Source organism: Protomyctophum bolini (assembly GCF_963924005.1).
Source record: "Protomyctophum bolini genome assembly, chromosome: 19".
NCBI lineage: Eukaryota > Metazoa > Chordata > Actinopteri > Myctophiformes > Myctophidae > Protomyctophum > Protomyctophum bolini.
In genome coordinates this window covers 18099807-18122466 of record NC_137880.1, presented here as the reverse complement: position 1 = coordinate 18122466, position 22660 = coordinate 18099807, and the positions used below count along the sequence as shown (strand labels likewise).

Sequence of the window (22660 nt, the reverse complement as noted above, 5' to 3'; positions counted from 1 at the left end):
ATCTCGGAATACACTGCGTGAAGCGACGCACTATGACCTTGTAGATCTGCTTCTTTTGCTACTTTTAAATCTGAATCCTGAAAAGTAACAGTCTTGGACATATGAGGTCCAAAACTGTACTTAAGTATGAGGACAGAGACGATATGTCAGTCTACTAAGGGAATTAAAGCATACTATATCAAACAGACATGATGACCAATGTTTCCCATGCGACATACTAGTGTCATGTCCAGGGGGTGTACTTGGACATCAAGCGAACTCACGCTACAGAAACAAGAGATAGACTCCTGCCCTATGGTCCTCATGGCTCGGCAAGGCTTACATATACTCATGAGTCATGTCCAATGTGTCGACCATTCGAATTCCCTTTCTCAATTCCACATTGCAGGCCTGTGTTGCTTGCTTCACCTCAAAAGTACGAGAAAAGAAGTGATAATAATTGGTAGGTTGGAATCGCCCTCAGGACCTATACACATGTTTCATGTCCACTCTCTCAGCACTCTCCTTTTGCCCTCTTATGAACAGTGGTGGAAAGTAACTAAGCACATTTACTTAAGTACTGTACTTAAGTATAATTTTGAGGTTCAGGTGACTCTGATGAAGACTGCAAGGTCGAAACGTTTTGTTTTGTATACACTTAATAAAAGGCTTGAAATGTCCGTGCTGCTCCAGTGTCCTCTCCTTCTATAATATTTGTTTTAACTTGTGAAATGGGACATTCTACATAATGTATTTATTTTGGTATTTGGTACTTTAAGTATAGTTTTGGTATTTTAAGAAGTTGATACTAATACCTTACCAACTTTTACTTTTTCCACCACTGCTTATGAAGCAGTTATGTTATGCATTAATGCTGGCAATACTGCAGTGCTACCAGATGTCAAGTACAGTACAGTGCAAAATACATTGATCAAAGGGCTAATTTACCAAAACCATTTCAGTTTATTCCATTACAGAGAACAGCAAAGAATGTAGTACAACAATTTAGCTCCTGGACCTAGCCCCTCCCCTTTGTGGAATCATGTGAACAAAGGAGGCTGCTAACAGTCCATGTGACTATGCTAACAGCTGGAAAACATTTAGTGACTCTATTCAAAGCCACCTGTTCTGTTTGTTAGAACTATGTAATAAGTGGTGCGTGCGTGCGTGCGTGTGCAAGATCCTTGCTGTCTAGGAAAGGACACTGCTTGCTCCTTTGAACTGCCAAACATGCACAATAAAGTAGGCCTACCTGTTGTAATATTAGAACATATTAGAACATTGTAGCACTAATAATGGACGCATGTCACATTCACATGTTTTAAAAAAGGGTGAAAAATCTTGCACAAGCTCATATTATGTGTACAGTAACTGACTTATTAACTGACTAATTTAACCCATTAAAGCCAGGAAATTGGCATCTGTGTATTTCAACTGTCTTTACTGTAGATATTTGCGTTGGCTATTCAAAAATAGCAGAACATGTTTAAAAAATCTGTTTAAAAAGTGTGAGAACTACAACTGATCTAGAGGCATTTGTAGAATCGGCCTAGGGTCTTAACGTGTTAAAATGTGATACTCTCTCTATATATACATACTGCATACTCTTGCAACATACAGTTACAGTATACAACTGCAGGCTAATGGGATCTGCATTTGATGCCACCACCAAGTAGCAGAGTGAACTAAAAGGTCGGCAATCAGTCAATGACGTGTTGTGTTCCAGTTTGGAGCCATCGATAGCTCTGCTCTGGGATGATTTACAGGAATTACGCTGTGAGCCTGGCTCGCAAACCTCTCACAGGCTCCCCACGGGACCCAGACACGTGAGCCCACTGGCTACAACAATAAGGCTCTCTCATGCCTGGGGCGAGAGAGAAAGAGAGAGAGAGAGGGGGAGAGAGAGAGAGAGAGAGGGGGGAGTTGCAGGCTTGCAGCCAGGACTCTTCTTGCGCAATGCTAGGGCAACACATCAATCATGTATAATTGTATATGATCTTTATTTCTGTCCCCGAAACTATGTTTTTCCCCCCATAAATGAATGCCCTATTTTGTCATACTGCCGTGTCACACAAAAGTAGCAAAAATTTGAATTCACGAAAGTAACAATTTTATACATGCACAAGGTTTTCACACGACAGAGACGATATATTCAAATTCAAAATAATTATGTTCATATGTTCATGCCTGCAGGGGAGTTTGTGGTGCAACCAGGGTACAATGAGAGAGAGAGGGGTGGGGGGGGGTCTTGTGGGGCTCACACAGCCTTCCTGGCTAGGCTAGGCTAGGCTAGGCCAGTAGTGTGTGGTATATTACTTACTATCGGGTGTTGCCAACTTGATAGCAGCTGCTGTAAACGTGCTGCAGGATCTGGGGATTGGCAGCATTAAGCTATAGATAGATAGGGGGAGCAGTTAGTGTACTACCGACTGTACACAGTACACTGTGCCCTTCACCTTGCACAAACACACTAGATCTGCCATCTGCCACCTTCAGTATGGTGTGCACAATATGGACAGTTTTGAAATAACTCTCTATCTCTCTCTCAGATGGGATCATGACTTGTGACTTGCGATATGGGACATGCAGTTTACTCTGAGATCTGAACACAAGTGAGTGATGTTAACCTCGAAAGGTGGTGGTTTGACCTCTGTTCTATACTGCTGTTCATGTTTGGCCAGCTTGTGTTCTGCTTCCTCTATCACTCTTGTCTCTCGACAGTAATCTGAGAATGTTCCGAAAAGGCTTACGCACTGTTCTGGGCTTGCATGATGACAAAGCATGCACATTCACATGTCTAGGACAAGTCTGTTGTATTTTATTTTATAAACTGTCTTGTCTTCTAATTGTATTGTATTTATAATTATTGTGACCACAGGTCGCATTTACTATGAAAACCTGCATCTCCCGTCCGTCAGTTAGTTAATCACCCCACGCCTCCATATATGGCCATCTCCATATATGAAGATCACGACACTGACCTCATCTAACCCTGCATAACTATACATGGAGAAGGCTGGATCATCACCTAGATCTGCATATATGGAGCCTGCCAGCAACTCTACATCTGACCTCAAACCTCAAAACCATAGATCTCCATATATGGAGCTGACCTGTTCTGACATTCCATATGTTGATCCTCCCCACCCGTCCTTCCTGTTCTGACATTCCATATGTTGATCTGAATTCTGACCTCATCAAATGCTGTACACTCAAGACACGCTCCATATATGGTCAGTACAGAATTCATTCCATATGTTGATCTGACCCCCCATGCCGTAGCACCAGCGCTCGTCCAGCAGTCATGCCGCCTGCCGTCACCCAGGCGGCAGACTCTCTCGCCCTCATGGGGTCTTACTGGTTATATAATGTGCCCCAAAAAACAGAAAATCCTCTCCCAGAATATATTGCACCGGATATTGCTATCTGGTGCATTATACTGTATGGTCACTGTCAAATAATAAATAAACAATAAAATAAATATTGTCTGTTTAGAATATGACAGTGAAGCAATGTACAATTCATTGTGTGTATTTAAGTATTAGAGGTTCCAGATGATTCTGCCATTGCAAAAAAAGAATTGCCCTCGGCAAGTATGCTAAGTATGCAAATATTGGGCAGATTTATCACCAGAGGCATTATTTTTATACGCCCCTTGGAAATGCACGTTCCACACTGAAATACCAGGCCAGGTTCTGTACTTTCAAAGGAAGATGTATAGATAAACCAGACGGACAACTCCTGGTAGGTTGCTTATACACTGGAGTAAATTGAATTATATACTGTAGGGTTATGCCATAGCCATAGGGTTTATGTCTGAACACTTTACTCACAATACAGATATTAGGGTCCATGAAAACTTTAACAAGAATCCGAGTCCTTTCTCTGGATGAGAGCAACAGCTAAAATGGCTAAAAATGAACAAAGTAAACAAACTGTTCCAAATTAGTGCCTCTATTCTGAAAACCACTATGGTAGCTGAAAAAGTATATCCCCCCTGTGAAAGACAGACTCCATGTGCCACTGTGGTCAGCTCACAAAAACAAAAATACAGTTTCATGTCCGTTAATTCTATATTCCACAGTGCCAGGGGATGATTACCTTCTCCGTTTTCTCCTCAGGCTCGTCTTCATTTAGAAACTCTCGTTTAGGGTAGGGGATCTGGCACCCAGCAAACACACTGGATAAAAAAAACAACAAAGAGAGATAGGACTGAATTAGTTGTTTGCTGTGCACTGGCATTGTGGCGATAAAAAGTAAACACACATTTTTATCCATTTAATGAATCAAACTTGTTCCCACAAGAAAAACAACAACAACAACAACAACCTGATGGCCGATTAAAGTGTGACGTGCCAAAATCACTTTTACAATAATGGAATGCAGCCCCTGACTGTGAAAACATAGAGGAAATGTTCACAAAACATTTAACAATGTATTGGAGTCTCACTCTGTGGTCGGTAAGGGGTCCTCCAGGAAATAGGGGTCCTGTAGTGATTGTTCAGATGTGATCCTTTTCGTAGGGTCCATTGTGAGGAGTTTCTGGAGCTGAGGGCATGAATGAAACAGTTATTCAGGCTTTTAAAGAGGCTGTTTGGGTTCTTCATCTTGAGTGATCTCCATTTGTTTAAGCCAAGAGTTAGACATAATTTAAACTTTTCTATATTATTGGTTCGAAATATTTTCTGGATTAGCCTTACCTCTTTTTTACCACTTAATATGGCAGCCATTCTGCATTTTCAAAGCACATTTATTTCTATATATATATATACCGGTATATATATATATAGTGCTTTTTATTCTCAATTCCTCACAGTCCAGATTATGAAAGTTTATTTATCGTGGTGATATTGACAAATCTATAAGCGCAAACACTGAATTGTGAGCGAAATCTACACACCGCACTGCCGTCAACAGTACCCCCCTAGTCAGGGTAAGATTAATGTTGATGCGGCAAGTATATTGCTATTGGAGAACCGTGCAGTGTGTGTGAGTGATATTCGTCTTTACATAATCCTAATGACATGTACTGTACAAAATGTCTGGGCACATTCTTCACATTCGTCTTTCCGTACAAACCCCCCTCCCCAAAAAACAAACAGCTTTTAACAACTTGCCAGTGAGAAACAAAGAAACAAATGGTAGCAGCTAGCTGAGAGACTCTTCTGAATCAACCAGCGATTTGGGAACCACAAGTGGGATTTGGTTGGTCCCTTCTCTAATGTCTTTCTATGCAATGGAAGGTACCGTAGGCTACCGTGTGATCTCTAGCTAGCATCCCTGCATGTAGAGAGTGTGTGTGTGTGTGTCATTTCTGCTTGAAGGAAAACAGGAGAGGTGATGACGTATGACAGTGCATAAGTCTGATTCAAAATTAAAGTATTTGTCACCGTGAAACATAACGGCTGTGACATGAAACATCTTAAAAAACCGGCTGTGACTTTGTTCATATTTATAGTTGCTATAGACACATACAGGTAGACCAAGAAACAGAAAACGTATCAGTTCAGTTTCAGTATAGTATAAACTACTGTATAGAGTATAGAGACCATATACAAGTAAGACGCGCAAACGCGGGAAGCGAACGCAGCTCGTACATATTTGGTTTTTTTTAAGAAGTTACGTTTTTGTGTGTGTGTGTGTGTGTGTTTTTTGTGTGTGATACAGCTGCGCCCTCTGGTGGCGGGCAGGTGGTGTTACAGCGTGACAGACAGACAGACAGACACACAGACATGTTCTGCTAGGTCTCATAGTTAGTGCTCACTGAGTTCGCAATCACTGCGTTCGCAATGACCATATATGGCCCTGCATGAGGAACACTAGACTATGGAGCTTAACATAAACTGGTCATATTTACATAAAACCCAATGACCATTTTCTCATACTTTTTGTGCAAATTATCACACCGGTTTGCCATGTTCAGATTCTCTGTACTAGAAATCACAGCTACAGGGTATAGTGTAAATATAACTACAGTAGAAATATATATATATATACCCACCAAGAGGAAAACCTTGCTGTCAGGCTTAACTTTATGCTTCTCCATATATTTGATTAGGCTGCTATTTGCATACCTGTAGAGTATGGAACACAAGCAGAGTCATACACAGAATATTTTATATATCCTACAGTATATGAATCTGGTGGAAAAGATTTTTCAAACTGCTCAAAATGGTGGAAAATCTGAGGGCAGAGGTTACTGGTCAAAGTGACAGATGTGTTCTGCATGAGTCAAGGTGTAAACAAGGTGCATTGATTTTGGCCAAATGAGGCATGAGTTATGGCTGTTCAAAGTTTTCATTTTCACACCCTCCTTTTGCCAATTGGAGTAAGCCTTGTTTCAGTGCCATTTGGCATGACCCTCTACCATACTGTAAAGTTTCATAAACATGTAACTCTGCATATGTATTAGGGGCAGAAGAAGAATTTTCATAAAACTGCAATTTTCATTGGCTCATAAAAGCTACATTTTTCAAGTCAGACACTCTTTTAATAGATATTGGTCCAAAGTTCACGTGAAGCAAGCATTGTGCATTTTGATCAAAGATCCCGGGAAGAGATAGATTTTTTTTATAGAAGGACAGACAGTAGGCTGACAGGAAATAGGGGAGAGAGGTGGGGGAGTGACATGCAGTAAAGGCACACTGCCAGACTCGGGCTACCGGCCAAGGTGCCTGGACCGCTGAGCCACGGCCCAGGCTGGGAAGAGATATATGTTTTATATGTTATATATGTTTTTCAGTTCCTCGTGAGGAGACACATATGTGTATCAAGGTTTTATAGCTGACGGTCAAACGGTTCATGAGCTATGCCTGTTCAAAGTTTGCATTTTCAATGGAGTGCTATAGCGCCACCCTTTAAACAGAACATGTTCTGTCAAAATTACTTGAAAGATGGTCAGAGCATCAGGTGCCTACTCACGTTGTTCTCCTGAAGTCTTTTTGAAGTGTGGGATATTCTGGCATTTTCCTGATGTCTTCCCAGTCCTTATCTGAGGGATTAAAAAAACACCAGCTTGGTTTAAAAGGTTGTGAACCTTCACATCGCTTATGTTTCGAACAACTGTGGTGTGCTGGAGGAACCCAGAAAAATGCAATCTCGTTTTTATGGGGGTTAAGTTTGGCTGTGCGGGCTGCGGGCGCTTGGGTGGCGCAGAGTGCTAAAGTGCCTTCCCACAACCGCAGAGGCTGGGGGTTCAAATCCACCACAATGTGTCTTTACGAACACAATTGGCCCGTGTTCGGGGGAGAGAAGCCACAACCGCCACATTTACTTCATCCGACCGTCATTATTGTCTTGTATATGCTTAGAAAACCGGTTTAAGACAGTGCTTCTTTTCGGTGATACTCCAAGAAACCAAGAAAGGGCACCCCCCTGTGGCCCGGGTGCATTCCAGTGCTTTCAGAGATTGTTTCCAGTTTCACAAAGACCCCTTTTCCACCGGTTGGTTCCCAATGGGAACTGGTTCAGTTCTTTTTGGTTTTTAGTCCATGAGCCAGAGCTCCAAAATTGGTGGGAAAACTATACCCTATATTAAATTGTTTATAGGATCAATACAAGTAAATTAATACATGATAACCCGTCCACAGTAGTAGCTTTATCATATTTTCGACTATTTTCCTACATAATGCCTCATTTGCATATTTAAAAATGTAAAATTTGTAATACAATAAATTATTGTCTTCGTGTAAGTACTCAATTGGGGAAATTTCATGGTGATAATAATCTATAGGTATGGTTTTGCCCACTCAATTCACAATTAACGTTTCAATGCACCATTTTGGAGTTCTGGCTCATGGACTAAAAGCCAAAAAGAACTGAACCGGTTCCCATTGGGAACCAACCGGTGGAAAAGGGGTCTTTGTGCAACTGGAAACAGGCTCTGAAAGCACTGGAATGCACCCGGGCCACGCTGGGCAAGACCTACGCTGTAGAGTGCATAAACGGAAGTGCTGGCACCTCATCCCAGGGGTGGCCCCCCTGGAAAGATCACTGACTAGGAGGTAGGAGCCACATTAATGATGTGATGTAATCATGCTAGCAGACAAACAAACGCTCTCTTCTCACTCAATCATCACCTGGAAAGGACAGGTAGACAGAATGCAGTCAGTGGCAGACAGGCCGTGCTTCTGCAGTCAGAATCACCTTAGCCTTTCTCATGTCCAAGAAAAATCTGTGATGTCTTGACATATTAACTTAGTATTCACATGCTCATTCGCAGTTAGGTGATTTTCTTTTTTACATTGTGTGCCACTAGAAGGGCCTGCAAACTTTGGAGGGAAGTTATGGCCAACAGCAATCAAATCTGAAAAGTCTGCCTGATGTCATGTGCCTTGCATCACATGACTTCAGAGATAATGTGCACCGATTTGTGTGAGTTTTGGACACGAGTTGTAGGAGCAATAGCAAAAAGTGTGTTTTGAAGAAAACAGAAAATCTAGTATGGCACACATACTGCTGATATGCACACACCTGCCGGGAAGCCCATGACGCTGAATATTCTGTCTAACTGGTCATGATGGAAGGGGTTACTAGTCTTGATGTCTTCCTGGCGACAGTGAAAGATGGGCTCTGATGTCAGCAGTTCTGCAAAGATACAGCCAATTGCCCAAATGTCTGTGGCATTCACACACACACACACACACACACACACACACACACACACACACACACACACACACACACACACACACACACACACACACACACACACACACACACACACACACACACACACACATGCACACAGAAGAGAGAGGGAGAAAGAGAGAGGGAGAAAGAGAGAGAGAGAGAGAGAGAGAGGGAGGAGACAGATAGAGAGAGAAAAGAGAGACATTAGGGTGCTGTTGAGCCGCTGCAGTATTTTAGTCGGTATGGAACATAGGGAAGTTGGATGTCAAAGGCATGTGATTTAATGTGGAATTCATTAATTGCCCCCATCTCATTTTCTGGTAGAGGCTTGTCACACTATTGCAAAAAGTAATACAGTAATACAGAAGGAATACAGAAAGAAAGCCCGACAAATACGTGACCAATTAGACCGACCCGTCAGGGTCCCGTCACATGGGTTTATTGAAACCCAAAAACACAGAAGCAAATTCATCAGCTTTGAGGAAGTCAATGGATATATCAAGAAGGAAAGGTTAAACACGTTACCTCCAAACACGCATGACACTGTGAATGTGTGTTTTTAAACTACCGTATGCTTCTACAACTTCCCATTTAAACCTGTATCAGTTAAATGTGTTATACTACACAAAAAACATCTATACCAGGGGTTTTCAACTGATTGTGAACGAGGGACCACCCTGACTTCATCAATCTGGGAACCACTGTTGTGTTGGGAGGGAACATGGGCTAAGATTAGTGCTTTTCCAACACTTGCTATGCATCCCTATGTGTATGCATCCCACAGTTTCTCAACCAATGTCCATTGACTATAATAATTCCCTAATAATAATGACTCAACCAGACAATCCGGTGCTCTTCCCCCCCCCCCCCCCCCCCTTGAGATTCGAACTCCCTTTTTCTGTTGAATTTCTCGACCTCCAACTTGTCAGTTATGATACAGTAGGTCACCCGGTCATTCAGTTCAAGGTTTCTCAACTAGTGGAAAAAAAAAAAAAAAAGAAATCAACAAATCCTACATTACACATGCAATACCTGGCCCGTTGAAAACCCCTGACCTATGATGTCAGTTGAGTATGACATATCTATGACGTATGACCTCCATTATAACATTTATTATAGCTGCAAGCAGCGATAAGATGGGGCCAAGCCATAAAGTTGGAGACTTTCTGTTACACTTTGATTGGCTGAAGAAGTTGTCTGGCAACGCTGTACTGTACTCTGTACTCCAACCATTCATTAGCAGGGTCCAGACTCCGTCTGAAAAAAAAAAACTACTGGTAGTGTGCATGAGACATTTACAATGCTATTAGAGAGGAGACATCATTAAATACCAAGCAATACATTCTTTGCAATTACAATAGTTTAGATCACACGCAAGCACCTACATGTTTACTTAAATTACTTAAATTTGAGTTTCATGCAATACCTTGTGAACCAGTAGTGGGCCTACTAATTACTCAACCACTGGAACTAAATGTCTCGGCATGGAGACGTGTAGTCACTGGTCAGGGTTGTTTGTAAAAAAAGGCGGGGAACATTTTCATAACCACTCAAGCCCTATCTTTGTCATACAACAAATAGCAAATGTACAAAGCTCTACATACAAGCTCACAGATCTTGTAGGTGTCGCTAAGTTCGCTATTTCTGAAATAAAAAGGAAATCTGGTTATTTTTTTTATTTTTTTATAATCTGATTGAACAAATTTTATTTATTTATATTTTACCAAAATAGGGATGCCGGGGTGGTTAACATTCATTTTTAAATAGTTAAATTGTGATATTATATCAAACATAAATATCAAACAAACAATAAATATCAAAAAACATTTCCCAAAAGGAAATGCATGTATTTAATTCAGTCTGACTGACCAGAAGCAGGGATAAAACATATCCCCAAAGGTGATAAAAATGAATGACCAGAAGGGGGGAGTTATGGACTCCCACCCCATTTCCCCCAGCAAATCCATGTGGAATTAACGTGTTCTACTCTAAAATAAGGTTTTATTTACTAAAGGTTATGGATTGCAGCTTTAAATGTGTCTGTGATTATGGTGAACTCTGCTATTTATTCTTTACAAATTCTCCTTTGCTTCTTGGGAACAGTGGTGGTCAGTCAGTCCGTCTTGGGTCAGTCATGGGACGCTGATCTGTTACTGGAAGGGGACTTGGAATGGGAGGGAGAGGCCGGTGGGGACTTCAAGGGCCGACGGTCCTCAATGGGAGACGGAGACTTGGAGGCAGTCTTGGCGCGTCTCATCTCCGAATGGGTCGGGGACCTGGAATGGGAGCTCCTGCTCCTGCTTCTCCTGCTTCTGCTGCGGGAGCGACGCCGGCTACGAGACCCGGACCGGCTTCCTCCGGAAGGGGAGCGGCGGCGCCGAGACTTGTCTTCAACCAGACGTATCTTCCTCCCCTTGATGTCGGTGCCGTCCAGCTTCTCTATGGCTCGGTTCATGTCGGAGCGGGAGCTGAATTCAATCACCCCCTCGTTGGTTCGCTCCTTGTGTGCGTCAGCGTAGGTGACCTCGCCCGCTTGCCGCATGAAGTCTTTCAGGTCCTGCCAGCTGCACCTGCTAGACAGATTCTCCACGATGAGGCGGTATTCTGTGCGCACAGGGGGCCCGTACTTCTCCCTCCCACTACGGCTTCGTCTGCTGTAACCACTACCGCGCACTCCTCTGTAGCCGCCGCCGCCGCCACCACCGCCGCCACCGCCGCCACCGCCGCCACCGCCCCCGCCAGCGCCGCCGTACGCATGTCGGTCTCTCCGGGGTCCTCTGGCATGTTCGATTATCACTCTCTCTCCGTACAACTCCTTCCCGTTCTGTTCATACACGGCATCGTTGGCGTCGTGGTTGTCCTCAAACTCTACGAAGCCATATCCATTCTTCAGGTCGATCTCCAGTAACTTGCCAAAGCCACTGAAAAGTCTCTGAATGTCTTTTTCCCGGACGTGATAACTAAGCCTGCCGATATATACACGTGGCATTTCTGAGAATATTGAATTACACTTTAGTTCAATATATAAGTCAAAAGCTAAAAGGGAAGCAGTAATTCTTATTCAACACAATGATTGATCGGTCATCAAGGCGAACTTCATCAAAACTAAAAGAGAAACTCAGTAGAGCTCTTATCTTTCAGGCCCACCCGTATTGATGACATCATCCTTAACCAAATATGTGATGATGACCAAATATGGAGCTCTACATGGCTACAGAATGCCAATGGCATCCAAGTACTGACATCATAATGCCGACGTCAGTCTTGCCCAAAGACACACACACACACACACACACACACACACACACACACACACACACACACACACAAGCCGATACACAGACAGGGACGAAAATATAATCTCTCTCCTGCCTTCAGCAGTCCTAGGACAAAGTTCTATGTCGCTAGTTGCTTTGTCTGTACATTGTTCTGATGCAGTGATATAAATATGTTTTCAATGTAATGTGTCCTGGGAACCAGGGGTGGTCTTTCAGATGGGTCCCAAGGACATTTTATGAGTACAGTACTGAGTACAGTATTGCATCCCAGGACCCCCAGAGGGTGACATGATTGTGTCCTTTCTCAATTTAGTCAGGATGCAGGCTAGTTTCAACACTGCTGATGTGAGGAAGTCAACGATATAATACCTTATGTTATTGTGTGTCCTCATGCAGGATGTACAGAATGTACGGAATTGTGGTTATTGTTATTGTGGTATGTTTCGGCCTCCTGTATCGGCGCTAAAACAGGTGTGAACGTGTTGATGTGACTGATGGCAGTCAGGCACTCAGGCAGGTGTTCATGATTTGATACATTTTGTTCAAAGTGAACCACTCCTGCAAACTTTAGATGCATATATTTGCCAATCAGGATGAAATATGAAAAACTGGACCTTGATCACATGACTATAGAGATCATGTGTATCGATTTGCGTGATGTTAATTGGACAAAATCTGTGGGAGCAATGTCGACAATGCGTATTGCAAAAAATTGCCTCCTGGTTGCACTATAACAGGCCAATCAGAAAACATCCAGGAAGTGTGTGTGCACAGTTTCACATAGATCGGGCCAACGGTGCCAGAGATTAGCTGTTCACTAGTTGGTCACAGACGGACGCACGGACACACAGATGGACGGACGGTCGGTCTATGTTTACACTCTCAGACTGAAATTAAACTGTGTAAACACGTGCGCGCACACACACACACACACACACACACACACTGACCAATAGCTTTGGTGTAGTGTCGGGCTCCTAGCAGTAATTCCGGGGCCCTGTACCAGAAGGTCACCACCACGGGGTCGAGGTCCGCCAATGGCTTGAGAGGAGAATTGAAGAGTCTGGCAAAACCCATGTCAGCTGCACAGTGGAAGGACAGGAGAGATAGGGGCAGTTAGCAAAGCAAACAGACCTACTATATATCATATAACAAATGATATGGATGCAATGACAAGGGGCCGCTGTCCAAGGCTGTTGTATGTAATATATACAGACTTATATAGACTTGACACATCCCTGTATGCTTGATTAGTGTTGCAGAACTTGTTTGTACCACATTTGTCTGTTTCTGTCCTGCCTTGCTTACCACTGTATCATGTCATCTTGTGTCATATGATACATACGCAAACACATTATCTAAATGATTACGCAGCTTCAAAGTGTAAGTATGGTTATAAGATTATGAACACAGGTCAAGTTTTGTTTATATTACAATGCTCTTTGACCTAGAGGTACAGATGCAGTCTGTAAAAAAACCCATCCTGCTGTTGAATGAGGCCATTGTCACATAAGACAATATTATCCCATGTTCTTTATCGAGTATTAACGTGTTGGACTGTATTTGGTGGTTGGGTGACTTGTACGGTTCAAACAATGGTCAAAAGTGCTCAGTAGCATTTTCTACTGAGGGTACATACACAAACATGTAAACCTTAGCTAGCACAGATGGTTGTGTGTGTGTGTGTGTGTGTGTGTGTGTGTGTGTGTGTGTGTGTGTGTGTGTGTGTGTGTGTGTGTGTGTGTGTGTGTGTGTGTGTGTGTGTGTGTATTAAGCCCTTTGGGGGTGCATACTTAGTTTAGACTAGTCATTGGTTAGATTTAGCACTTTGCAGAATTTCTCTTAAAACTGTCCAGTTGCATCAGCTGTAAGTCATATGCTTCACTAATAAAGTTTCAACAGTAGAACCATCTTAAGTGCTTTAGGTTGTGCTTTATCATGGTTCGTCCACAAGTCCAACAGTTTTTGTATTGACTTTCGTTCGAAATGTACCCATTCTGCATACTGTGAAATCAAAATTTCAATCAAACAATCAGCAATGAACAGCTTAAACAGTTCACAGTCAAATGAATGACACTACTACTACTACCAGCACTTTGGATTTAGCCTTTATGGAAATCGTGACACAGTAGATTTGAACATTTGAACGGTGTATACAAATGCTACTCTCTGCCATGCTTAAACCTTTTTCTGTGGAGTGATGCATAACCAGCTCAATGGTCAGTCATCAGGAGGTTGAGTACTTCTTACCAATCTTTACTCTTCCCCGTTCAGGTCCCTCCCCCATGACCAGAATGTTGGCTGGTTTCTATAGAAGAGAGAGAGAGGGAGAGGGAGAGAGAGAGAGAGAGAAAGAGAGAGAGAGAGAGAGAGAGAGGAGAGAGAGAGAGAGAGAGAGAGAGAGAGAGAGAGAGAGAGAGAGAGAGAGAGAGAGAGAGAGAGAGAGAGAGAGAGAGAGAGAGAGAGAATACAACACATGTCAAGACACATGTCATTTAGTGGCTACTCTTATTTAAGCAGCTTATAAAAAGCAGCATTTTCTAGAAGGGTCCACATGAGCATGTCAGTCAGTCCAGTGTGCTGTCAAGGAATTCCTAGCCTCGGGGACTGTAATCTGAGTTCCCAGAAGTTTTCGCCATCTCCCGCATTACATGGGGACCGCAGGAATCCCTCCCGTGGGAATATACTGTAATGGGGTATAGGACACTGTTGACTCCCTGGTTGTGTGTCCCACATTTCTTAATATGTTTGTACGTTTGGATGGTTAGAGCGGCGCGATTACATACAAAATCGATGCAAAGACAGCGCGGCGCGACCTGGTGCAGCACAAACGGGATGAACCGAGGCGAATATGTAGGCCTATATTCAGGTCTGAACGCAGCTTTACATAGCAATCCCTCTCTGCACTCTCTTACTGGACTATCCAGAAAATTGAAAATTAGAAAATATCTTTAAACCCTAATTAAAAAAGAAATTCTGTTATAAAACGAAAGTCTAAGTGAATACTTAAACTATACAGTATACTTCGTTGACCGGGATCTCCCAGGAGTCTGTACTTTCTACCTTTTCCCCACCAGATCTCGTTGGCTGTTTTCGCAGAATATTCACCTATTATGCCCCAGAACAGGTTTAGCTTCATGATAAGTTAAACAAATAACAGAACAGGGGCAGGGGAGGGGTGGGTGAAATCAGTCACAATACGATATTGATATTAAGGTATTTGGTCAAAAATATTGTGACACTTCATTATGTACATAATACATATCGGCCAGCCCTAGGTTGAGGTTAAGCGCTTTAAACGCCAGCGTCCGTGTGTCTGTCCGACGTGTTGTGTGTGCATCTTCTGAAGTCTCACCGGCTTTCACTTCTGCTCTGCAAACAGGTCCTGTCGCTATAGAAACGCCACTAACAATGAAGCCTATTATTCAGGCACACAATGCTACACACTACTGTCAGTCAGAGAAACACAAAGAGGAGTGGATCTCTTTGGGACCGTGAAGACCCGGGGATGCTAAAGTTCTAACTTAGCTAATAGGCTCAGATCAGGAATATTCTTTCTTTTTATTTCCTCTAGGCTCTAGTTCCTTTGATTTTTAATGTGAGGGCCGTGACATGTTTTGAAAATAAAGTCAAAGTTAACCTCTTAAACCATATAGACTTTGTTGACTGTACTCGGCCCCCTCCTTAATCCCTCAAGCCAATCTATAAGCTCACAACGCATCGTGTTGTGAGCTTGTAGATCTGCTATTTTTGCTGAAAGCACACCATTTTGCAATTGGGGGCCTTAGCCAGAGGCTATGGCCATTTGGAGGTCCTTGACATGGAAAAGAAACCCCTGGTCTAGTGCTTGAACTGAGCTATTGCGAGAGTGTTGTATAGCAATCTAAGTGAAAACAGTGTAAACAGCTGCATAGGCTACTAGGCTTTGTTTATTGACACAAAATATAAAGCTAAGGGGGTAAAAAGAACCCCTGAGGACTTTATAAATTCTTAACAGTAACAAGACCTTCTTTTTTGTGATTCATTTCAGTTCAGTGTAGTGAGACAGGACACCAAGGGCAGAGAGGCAGGACAGGCGACATGCAAGACAAGGGTCGGATTTGAACACGGGTCCTGCATCTAAACATGCACCCCTCCTATGTCCAGCTTTGAGAGTTTGTGTACTGTAAACACATACATTGTCCTAACACAAACATTAAATGCCATGGACAATGAATGCGTGAATGTGAAAACACACACATTGCGTAAATACAAACATTGAGTGAGGACGCAAATTGTGATTGGCCGGAATGAGACGATGTATGATGACGTATGATGATAAGAGCGTCCCTCACTTCACACGGGTGTGATTTTTCAATATCAAGCCAAGTGGCATTTGATCAATTGTCTCTCACAAGTACTCTAGATACATTAATCTATATGATGATGTCATGAATAGTAAATGTTGTAGTTTCTAATTGGACCCTCGTCTGGTTCTGACAGACTGGTAGTGTGTGCAGGCATGGGTGGTGTGTGATAATCCGGTTGAATATTTCTTTGGTAGGGCGACTGCAGCGGCGGGCCCGGGAGGACAATAATGCGACACGAGACAGTATCACGCTAAAGGTTCACAACAGGGAACATATATAGTGCTGGATCATAATGACGTGACAATAAGATATGATTGGCCAGCAAGGCTGACCTTGCTGGCGCTGAGGTGTCTCTCGTAGCCTATCTATAAGTATCTATAAGCCTATCTATAAGTATGCTACAGTACAGGCAGTACACAATACATATCAAGTACACTGTATCTCTAGTTCAAGTACACAGACTTAGATGTACATGGGCAACTCATGATATAACAGAAAGCAACTCCTGTTCTTCTGATAATACAAGCTTTTTTATGTGGTGGCGTTGTGAACAATTCTAATGCACAGCATATCATATGAATTTCAATGAAATCTGTTAAATCACCAACTACAGTATGATATAAAATTGATAAAGTATTGATTTTGCTGCATACACAGCAAATTGTCTTGATGCATAAATGTAAATATATACATAAAAAGACGAACTGCTTATACAACTACATTTACAGTATATTACTATTTATATCATCATAATAATTGATTGTAAAGGGTATTGCACTGACTGAGGGCTGCGGCATTAAGATACTTAACTGGAGAACAGCCTCCGGCAAGAAATGATTATGCTTCTAAATATATGAAAAAAGGAGTAGTATATGTATATGTACATCCCCATAGTTTCTTTAAACACGGTGCTGGACCCAAAGAATGGGAAGTCCTGGATGTGCAAAACTACCGGTATGCTTCTAATATACGCACAAAGGTCCATTAAAACCACAGTTTACCATGTGCACAGATTCACTAATAAACCAAAGAATCAGCCATCACTCAAAAGTCCTTCTGGTATTTCTGGTATTTGTAATGAAAATGTAAGGCACAGACACACACTGACGGGTTACGGCGTCAATACTTCTTCAGCGTTAATCATTCACGTTAAGGCAGCGGCTACTTACTTATTCACGCACGCACGCACACGCACGCAAGCGCACGCACGCACACACACACACACACACACACACACACACACACACACACACACACACACACACACACACACTATATGTTCTATATCGTTTTGTCAAAATCTATGTGAAAGGTCATGTGCAGCCGACAGTGCTGTAATCCAACATGCTTGCTCAACGCCGGTCCCGAGGAATCCCACCAGACTAGTAAAACTAACACTGGCAGACTCTCAGATGTGCAAATGTTTGAATGAAGGATTATTTGACACCAACTACTGCATTGTTAGCCGGTTTGTTTGCCTAGATGAGATTACTGTATAAAACATGATTTATGTAGTTAGCTACTGACTCATTCCTCACACCCAGCTTGTACTGTAGATATGGACTATTTTGGCCATAGCACATTATTTATTTTTGATTATTGGCACGGTTGGTACCAAACATTGTCAGTTAATTATTTGTGTATACTGAAGTTATTTGTCTTTTTTCATTTACAAAGCAAACAATAATCTGCCATTGCCGATGACACAATTAGACCATTCATCGCATTTTTTGTATGGCAATTTATCGGCATCCAAAATGTCAATGTCAGCCCTAAAGGGGACAGGCCAAGGAGTTGTGCATTCCGGCCGTGCGCGGGAGGCCTTGCTATGTCAGCACTGCAGCTCCACTCAGGCGCTCAAGCAGTCAGTCAGTCATTCAGGCAGGCAGCAGCATTGCCAGGTTTTGCAAGAGAAACAAGTGGCTATGAAGGTCTAGGTCTATGAAAACAAGCCCAAAAGAAGCAACTAGGCTAGGTTTTTGCACTTTACATCGTCTATTTTCGAAAGATATTGAATAAAAAGTTTTATATTTTAAAAGAATATATATATATATATAATAAATAAAAAACACAACCCGCAACTACCCATATTTACAAGCGACTGTATGAAAAAACGAGACCAATAATAATAATAAGCAAACATGGCAACAATGACAGGCAGCGCAGGCAGCGCAGGGGTCTGTCTGGTGGCTGTTACATAACAGTGAGAGGAGGGGAGGGGGCGGTGCAGCGACAGGGGGATGGGAATGGATGGGAAGGGAGGAGGAGGGGATGGGAGGAGAGTGGGGGAAGGGACTGAGGCTATGCAGTCAGTGGTGCAATGTAAAAGCACATACCTACAGTACCTCACACGCACACACACGCAAAAGTGTACGCACTTGCAAGTCGCAACACACACGTGCAGTCACACACACAGGCACACACATGCAGTCACACACACACACACACACACACACACACACACACACACACACACACACACACACACACTCACACACGCACACACACACACACACACACACACACACACACACACACACACACACACACACACACGTCACACACACACGTATACTGTTTATATAGCCACACCTAGTATATAATACACACACGGAGACACATGCACGTGGTGCAGAGCTGCTGTTAAGCAGTGTATATGTACAGTATAGATCAGAGACACAGTGTTGTGTAACAGCAGAGGCAGAGTGAACGCTGTGTCTCCTCCAGTGTGGTTCCACTAATAATGAGACACTTCGTTTCTGTGTTTCACCTTCGTCTAAACCCCATACGTTGTTGAGCCGAGGAGTCCCTCAGGGCTCTATACTAAGTCATTGCTCCAAATTAAGAGCCTTCAAGCTTGAAACGACCCAGTGTTTGGGAACCAGTGCCCTATAGAGCCGTGGTCCCCCAACGTTTTAGCTCACGACCCAAAAAAGAAAAGTTTGCCCGGGACCCAAACTAGTGAAAATAGCAGATCTACAAGCTCACAACGCGGCGTGAGCTATTTTCACTGTTTCTTAAACATTTGTTTTCTAATTGATGGAATTTCTTTGATCTTTCTTTGATTTCTTCATGAAATGACTAAAAATGTCATTCAATTCAATTTTTAATTCATGAAAGGTTTTGCTTTTTTGTGAATGTTTTTTGAAAATATTTTGAAATCATAATAATTAAAAACTAAATGTAGGAAACAAAAACTAAAGGGACCCATAAAAATGTGTCCCCAAACCAGTGTTTGGGGACCAGTACCCTAGAGAACTTTGGGCATAAGGCCTATGTAGAAACAAACGTAGTTTACTTAGGTAGTTTCTATCTGCTACCTCAGTCAACATCCTTCATGAACAGTGTGAGCTCACAGTGACAGACTCTTGCCTCAGCAAGAGACAACTGTAGCTTGCACTTGAGCCTTCATGACATTTAGTGACCTTGGGGACTGTTGCAGACAATGCAGAGGACACTGGGCAGTAGCAATAAAATATAACGAGAATCTATTTCTGCTTACAAATCGGGTCACGGTTGTCACTGATTCTCCTTGATCCTGCAGGTCAAGGAGGTCAAGGTGAAACATTAAATTAAATGTTTTACTTGCCTGCCTAACAATGATGTCACTAGTAAGAACTGTCCACAGCCCTCCTATGACACACAGTGAGGGCCAAATACATGAAGATACAGATAAAAATGGGTGAAGTGGTCCTTTAACTGCAGGTGGTTTTAAGTGCCGGTTTTTAGGAACATCCTAGTTGTATTTTTCCACCAAATCTGCTGGACTGGAGCTGGCAGGCATACACGTCTCACCAGCTCAACTAAGGAAAAAGTGTCTCTCATGTCTGAAATGGTTGGCTGACTTTTCCCCCTCATGCTATGAGTGATGCAGCTCAAGACAACTAAAAGCAGTCACCTGTGCAAAGGAGATAATCTGGAAAACAACATTATTCCACAACAAGGAACAAGGAAGCTCAAGGGGAGAATTCGCATAGTCCCGAATCCACAATAGCAGGAAGCCATGGCAATGAGAAGGCAAAATATAGTTGCGAGAGCTGCAATAAGTCAACCTTTACTGCAGAACCTTAGTTCTCTGACAACAACAGGGAATTTCATCCTGCTGCGGTGAAAATGTTACAGTGGCCCGGAAGAGTTTGCTGCTCAGATAAGACGTCTATGTGACCACAGGAGAGAAAAACAACACTATTACCACTACTGTTGGAGTCTGTGCTTTGCACAAGTAGCGGTTGTGCAAAGTTGTAAGTCGAGTGGAGTCACTATTAGTCTTTTCTGATGTCGTCAGATGCAGAAAGGCAAGCGACCATTCCAATTTACTTGGGTCGTTAAAAAGCATCTAAAAGCATCAGTTGTTTTTATTATAATAATAATACTAATATGCCACTACTATTAATACTTTGATATTAATACTACTAATAATAAACAACTAGTACAACTACTACAACAGCATCCTACCAATAATAACAACAAAAACAGCAATGCCAATGTTTTAACGACTTGACGGCCTAGAATTGACCCCCACTAACCCTGCGTTAAGTAAAAAGACAGCCGGCACACAGTAAGAATCATCAATGGCTGCAGACTGCCTGCAGATCCTCTCCATGGATTAGTTCAAATGACCAAAGCCAGAGAGAGTGACAGCTAGTGAAGGTCTCAATGCGCTCCCTGATCCCAGTGGGGGCTTACGTAATGTGACAGTCCAGCCAACACATGAGCCATCTGGGATCGCTAGGGATTACATAAATAGAGACCGGTCCAGCGGAAAGAGATACACAGTAAGGATTTTGCTGTATAGACCAGTAGTTCTCAAAGTTATTTTTTTCTTCATGCCAACCACCCCCAAATTGATATATATTTGGCCGCGAACCGCCATCTGACAATGTTTTGTGCCAGGGAGGGACTCCCAGAAGAGAAGAAAAAAAAGTTCATACACTTTCAAGATGTTTCGAAAATGTTAGCAGACGTGCAGCATGGCACGGAGAGAGAGAGAGAGAGAGAGAGAGAGAGAGAGAGAGAGAGAGAGAGATCCATAGATTTATCAGGCTTTGTTCAGACCGCAGATTTCGTTATTAAGTGATCAGATCATAATTATTTGTGGGTTAAATTTCAGACATCGTCAACCTATCTGTATTGGTTGACGATGAAATGATGTAGGTGTGAGTAATGATTGAGTGTCACTCGCCGAAAATAGCTAGATCTACAAGCTCACAGTGCATTCCGATGAATTGTGTTGTGAGCTTGTAGAACGACAATTTGTGTTGAGTAACACCATTGTATGACTGTATGACTAAGTATTAAAAAAGTGCAGGTAAAGTGTCCAGATCTGATTCCAATCTGGACACAGAAAAAATAGGATTTGGACTGCCAGTCTGATATGTATGTGCACGGACAGACAGAGAGCAGATCAGTGTGGAGGAAATGGATCCCATCTTGTGATCAAAGTAGCATCTGTTGATACAGCGCAGAATAAAGTGTATACAGGAGAATTAACAGCCAACAGCTGTTACGCAGGAAATAAATAGAAATTGGATTCTATAACTTGTGGATCTTATGTGGAAAATACCCCAGCTTCCATCTGCGATCCCTGCAATTGCTCTGCCGCCATTTGCTGCACGTCACACTAGCAATCAAAGTGACGATTGAAGTTGATAATTACAGTTATGTGGATTTGCATGTGTTTTAGCTATTAAGCCTTTTAAACCTTCGCCCTTATTATTGTGTTTGTAGTTAACACTGTTGTGCAAAGTTGCAAACCAGCATTCCCACAGGGGACAATCAAGTTTGGAACTTAAATTGTTTTAAAGTTATAATCTCTTGAGTTTAGGTTACTGAGTTCCTTTGCAAGGATTGGAACAAATTATCCATTCTAGGAAGTTAACCAGTTGGCAGTGGCAGTCGGGAGTCGCAGATAACATGGAGGGATCCTCCTTGTGCGGTGGGGAGTATGTATAAAGTACGATTAGGGGACGGGGAGAGCGTTAAAGATGGAGAGGTCAAGAGAGCAGTTCAAAGACTCGAGACCATCAAAAGTTGTCCAAGATAAAGAAAAGGATCTTTGTGACACGGCGTCTGTTGGGAGTCGGTGCGGCCTGACCTTGTACAACGCGATGCCCAGCAAGTGGCACATGTAAAGGCTGATTTATACTTAGTTACGCACCAAAAATCTAAAAGCTGTAGTGTGTTGCAGCGTGACGCGTCGTGAGCTTCTAGATCAGCTATTTTTGGTGTGTGACCCGATGAGTAAACAAGTATAAATCAGGCTAAAGGAATACCCCTCCCATGCCCAAATCACTGTGGGAAAACTGTGGAGGAGACGATCTCACAGGAGAGTTGCAGTATGCTGCTGTGGGATCGGCAAGGACAAAAAGGACAGACAAAATATAGATAACATTCATTGTGCCAAGACTCCCTGTTCCTCAGCCA

General features: G+C 42.6%; 2 protein-coding genes across 4 annotated transcripts in view; both read right to left on the bottom strand.

Moving 5' to 3' along the window:
* cdk19 (cyclin dependent kinase 19) overlaps positions 1–22660 on the bottom strand; it is a 56866-nt gene that overhangs the window by 3939 nt on the left and 30267 nt on the right. For all 3 annotated transcript variants that reach the window (XM_080790775.1, XM_080790773.1, XM_080790774.1), the window contains exons 5-11: positions 14139–14196; positions 12839–12970; positions 8452–8595; positions 6901–6970; positions 5981–6053; positions 4430–4527; positions 4081–4159 (exon numbers count right to left, since the gene is read on the bottom strand). In XM_080790775.1, the coding sequence (XP_080646901.1) occupies positions 4081–4159; positions 4430–4527; positions 5981–6053; positions 6901–6970; positions 8452–8595; positions 12839–12970; positions 14139–14196 (654 nt within the window). The remainder of the gene's footprint in view (positions 1–4080; positions 4160–4429; positions 4528–5980; positions 6054–6900; positions 6971–8451; positions 8596–12838; positions 12971–14138; positions 14197–22660) is intronic.
* On the bottom strand, positions 10739–11599 carry LOC308334083 (serine/arginine-rich splicing factor 6-like; the record flags this gene model as incomplete). Its single annotated transcript, XM_080790671.1, has 1 exon — positions 10739–11599. The coding sequence occupies one exon, from the start codon at positions 11597–11599 to the stop codon at positions 10739–10741; it is 861 nt and encodes a 286-aa protein (XP_080646797.1).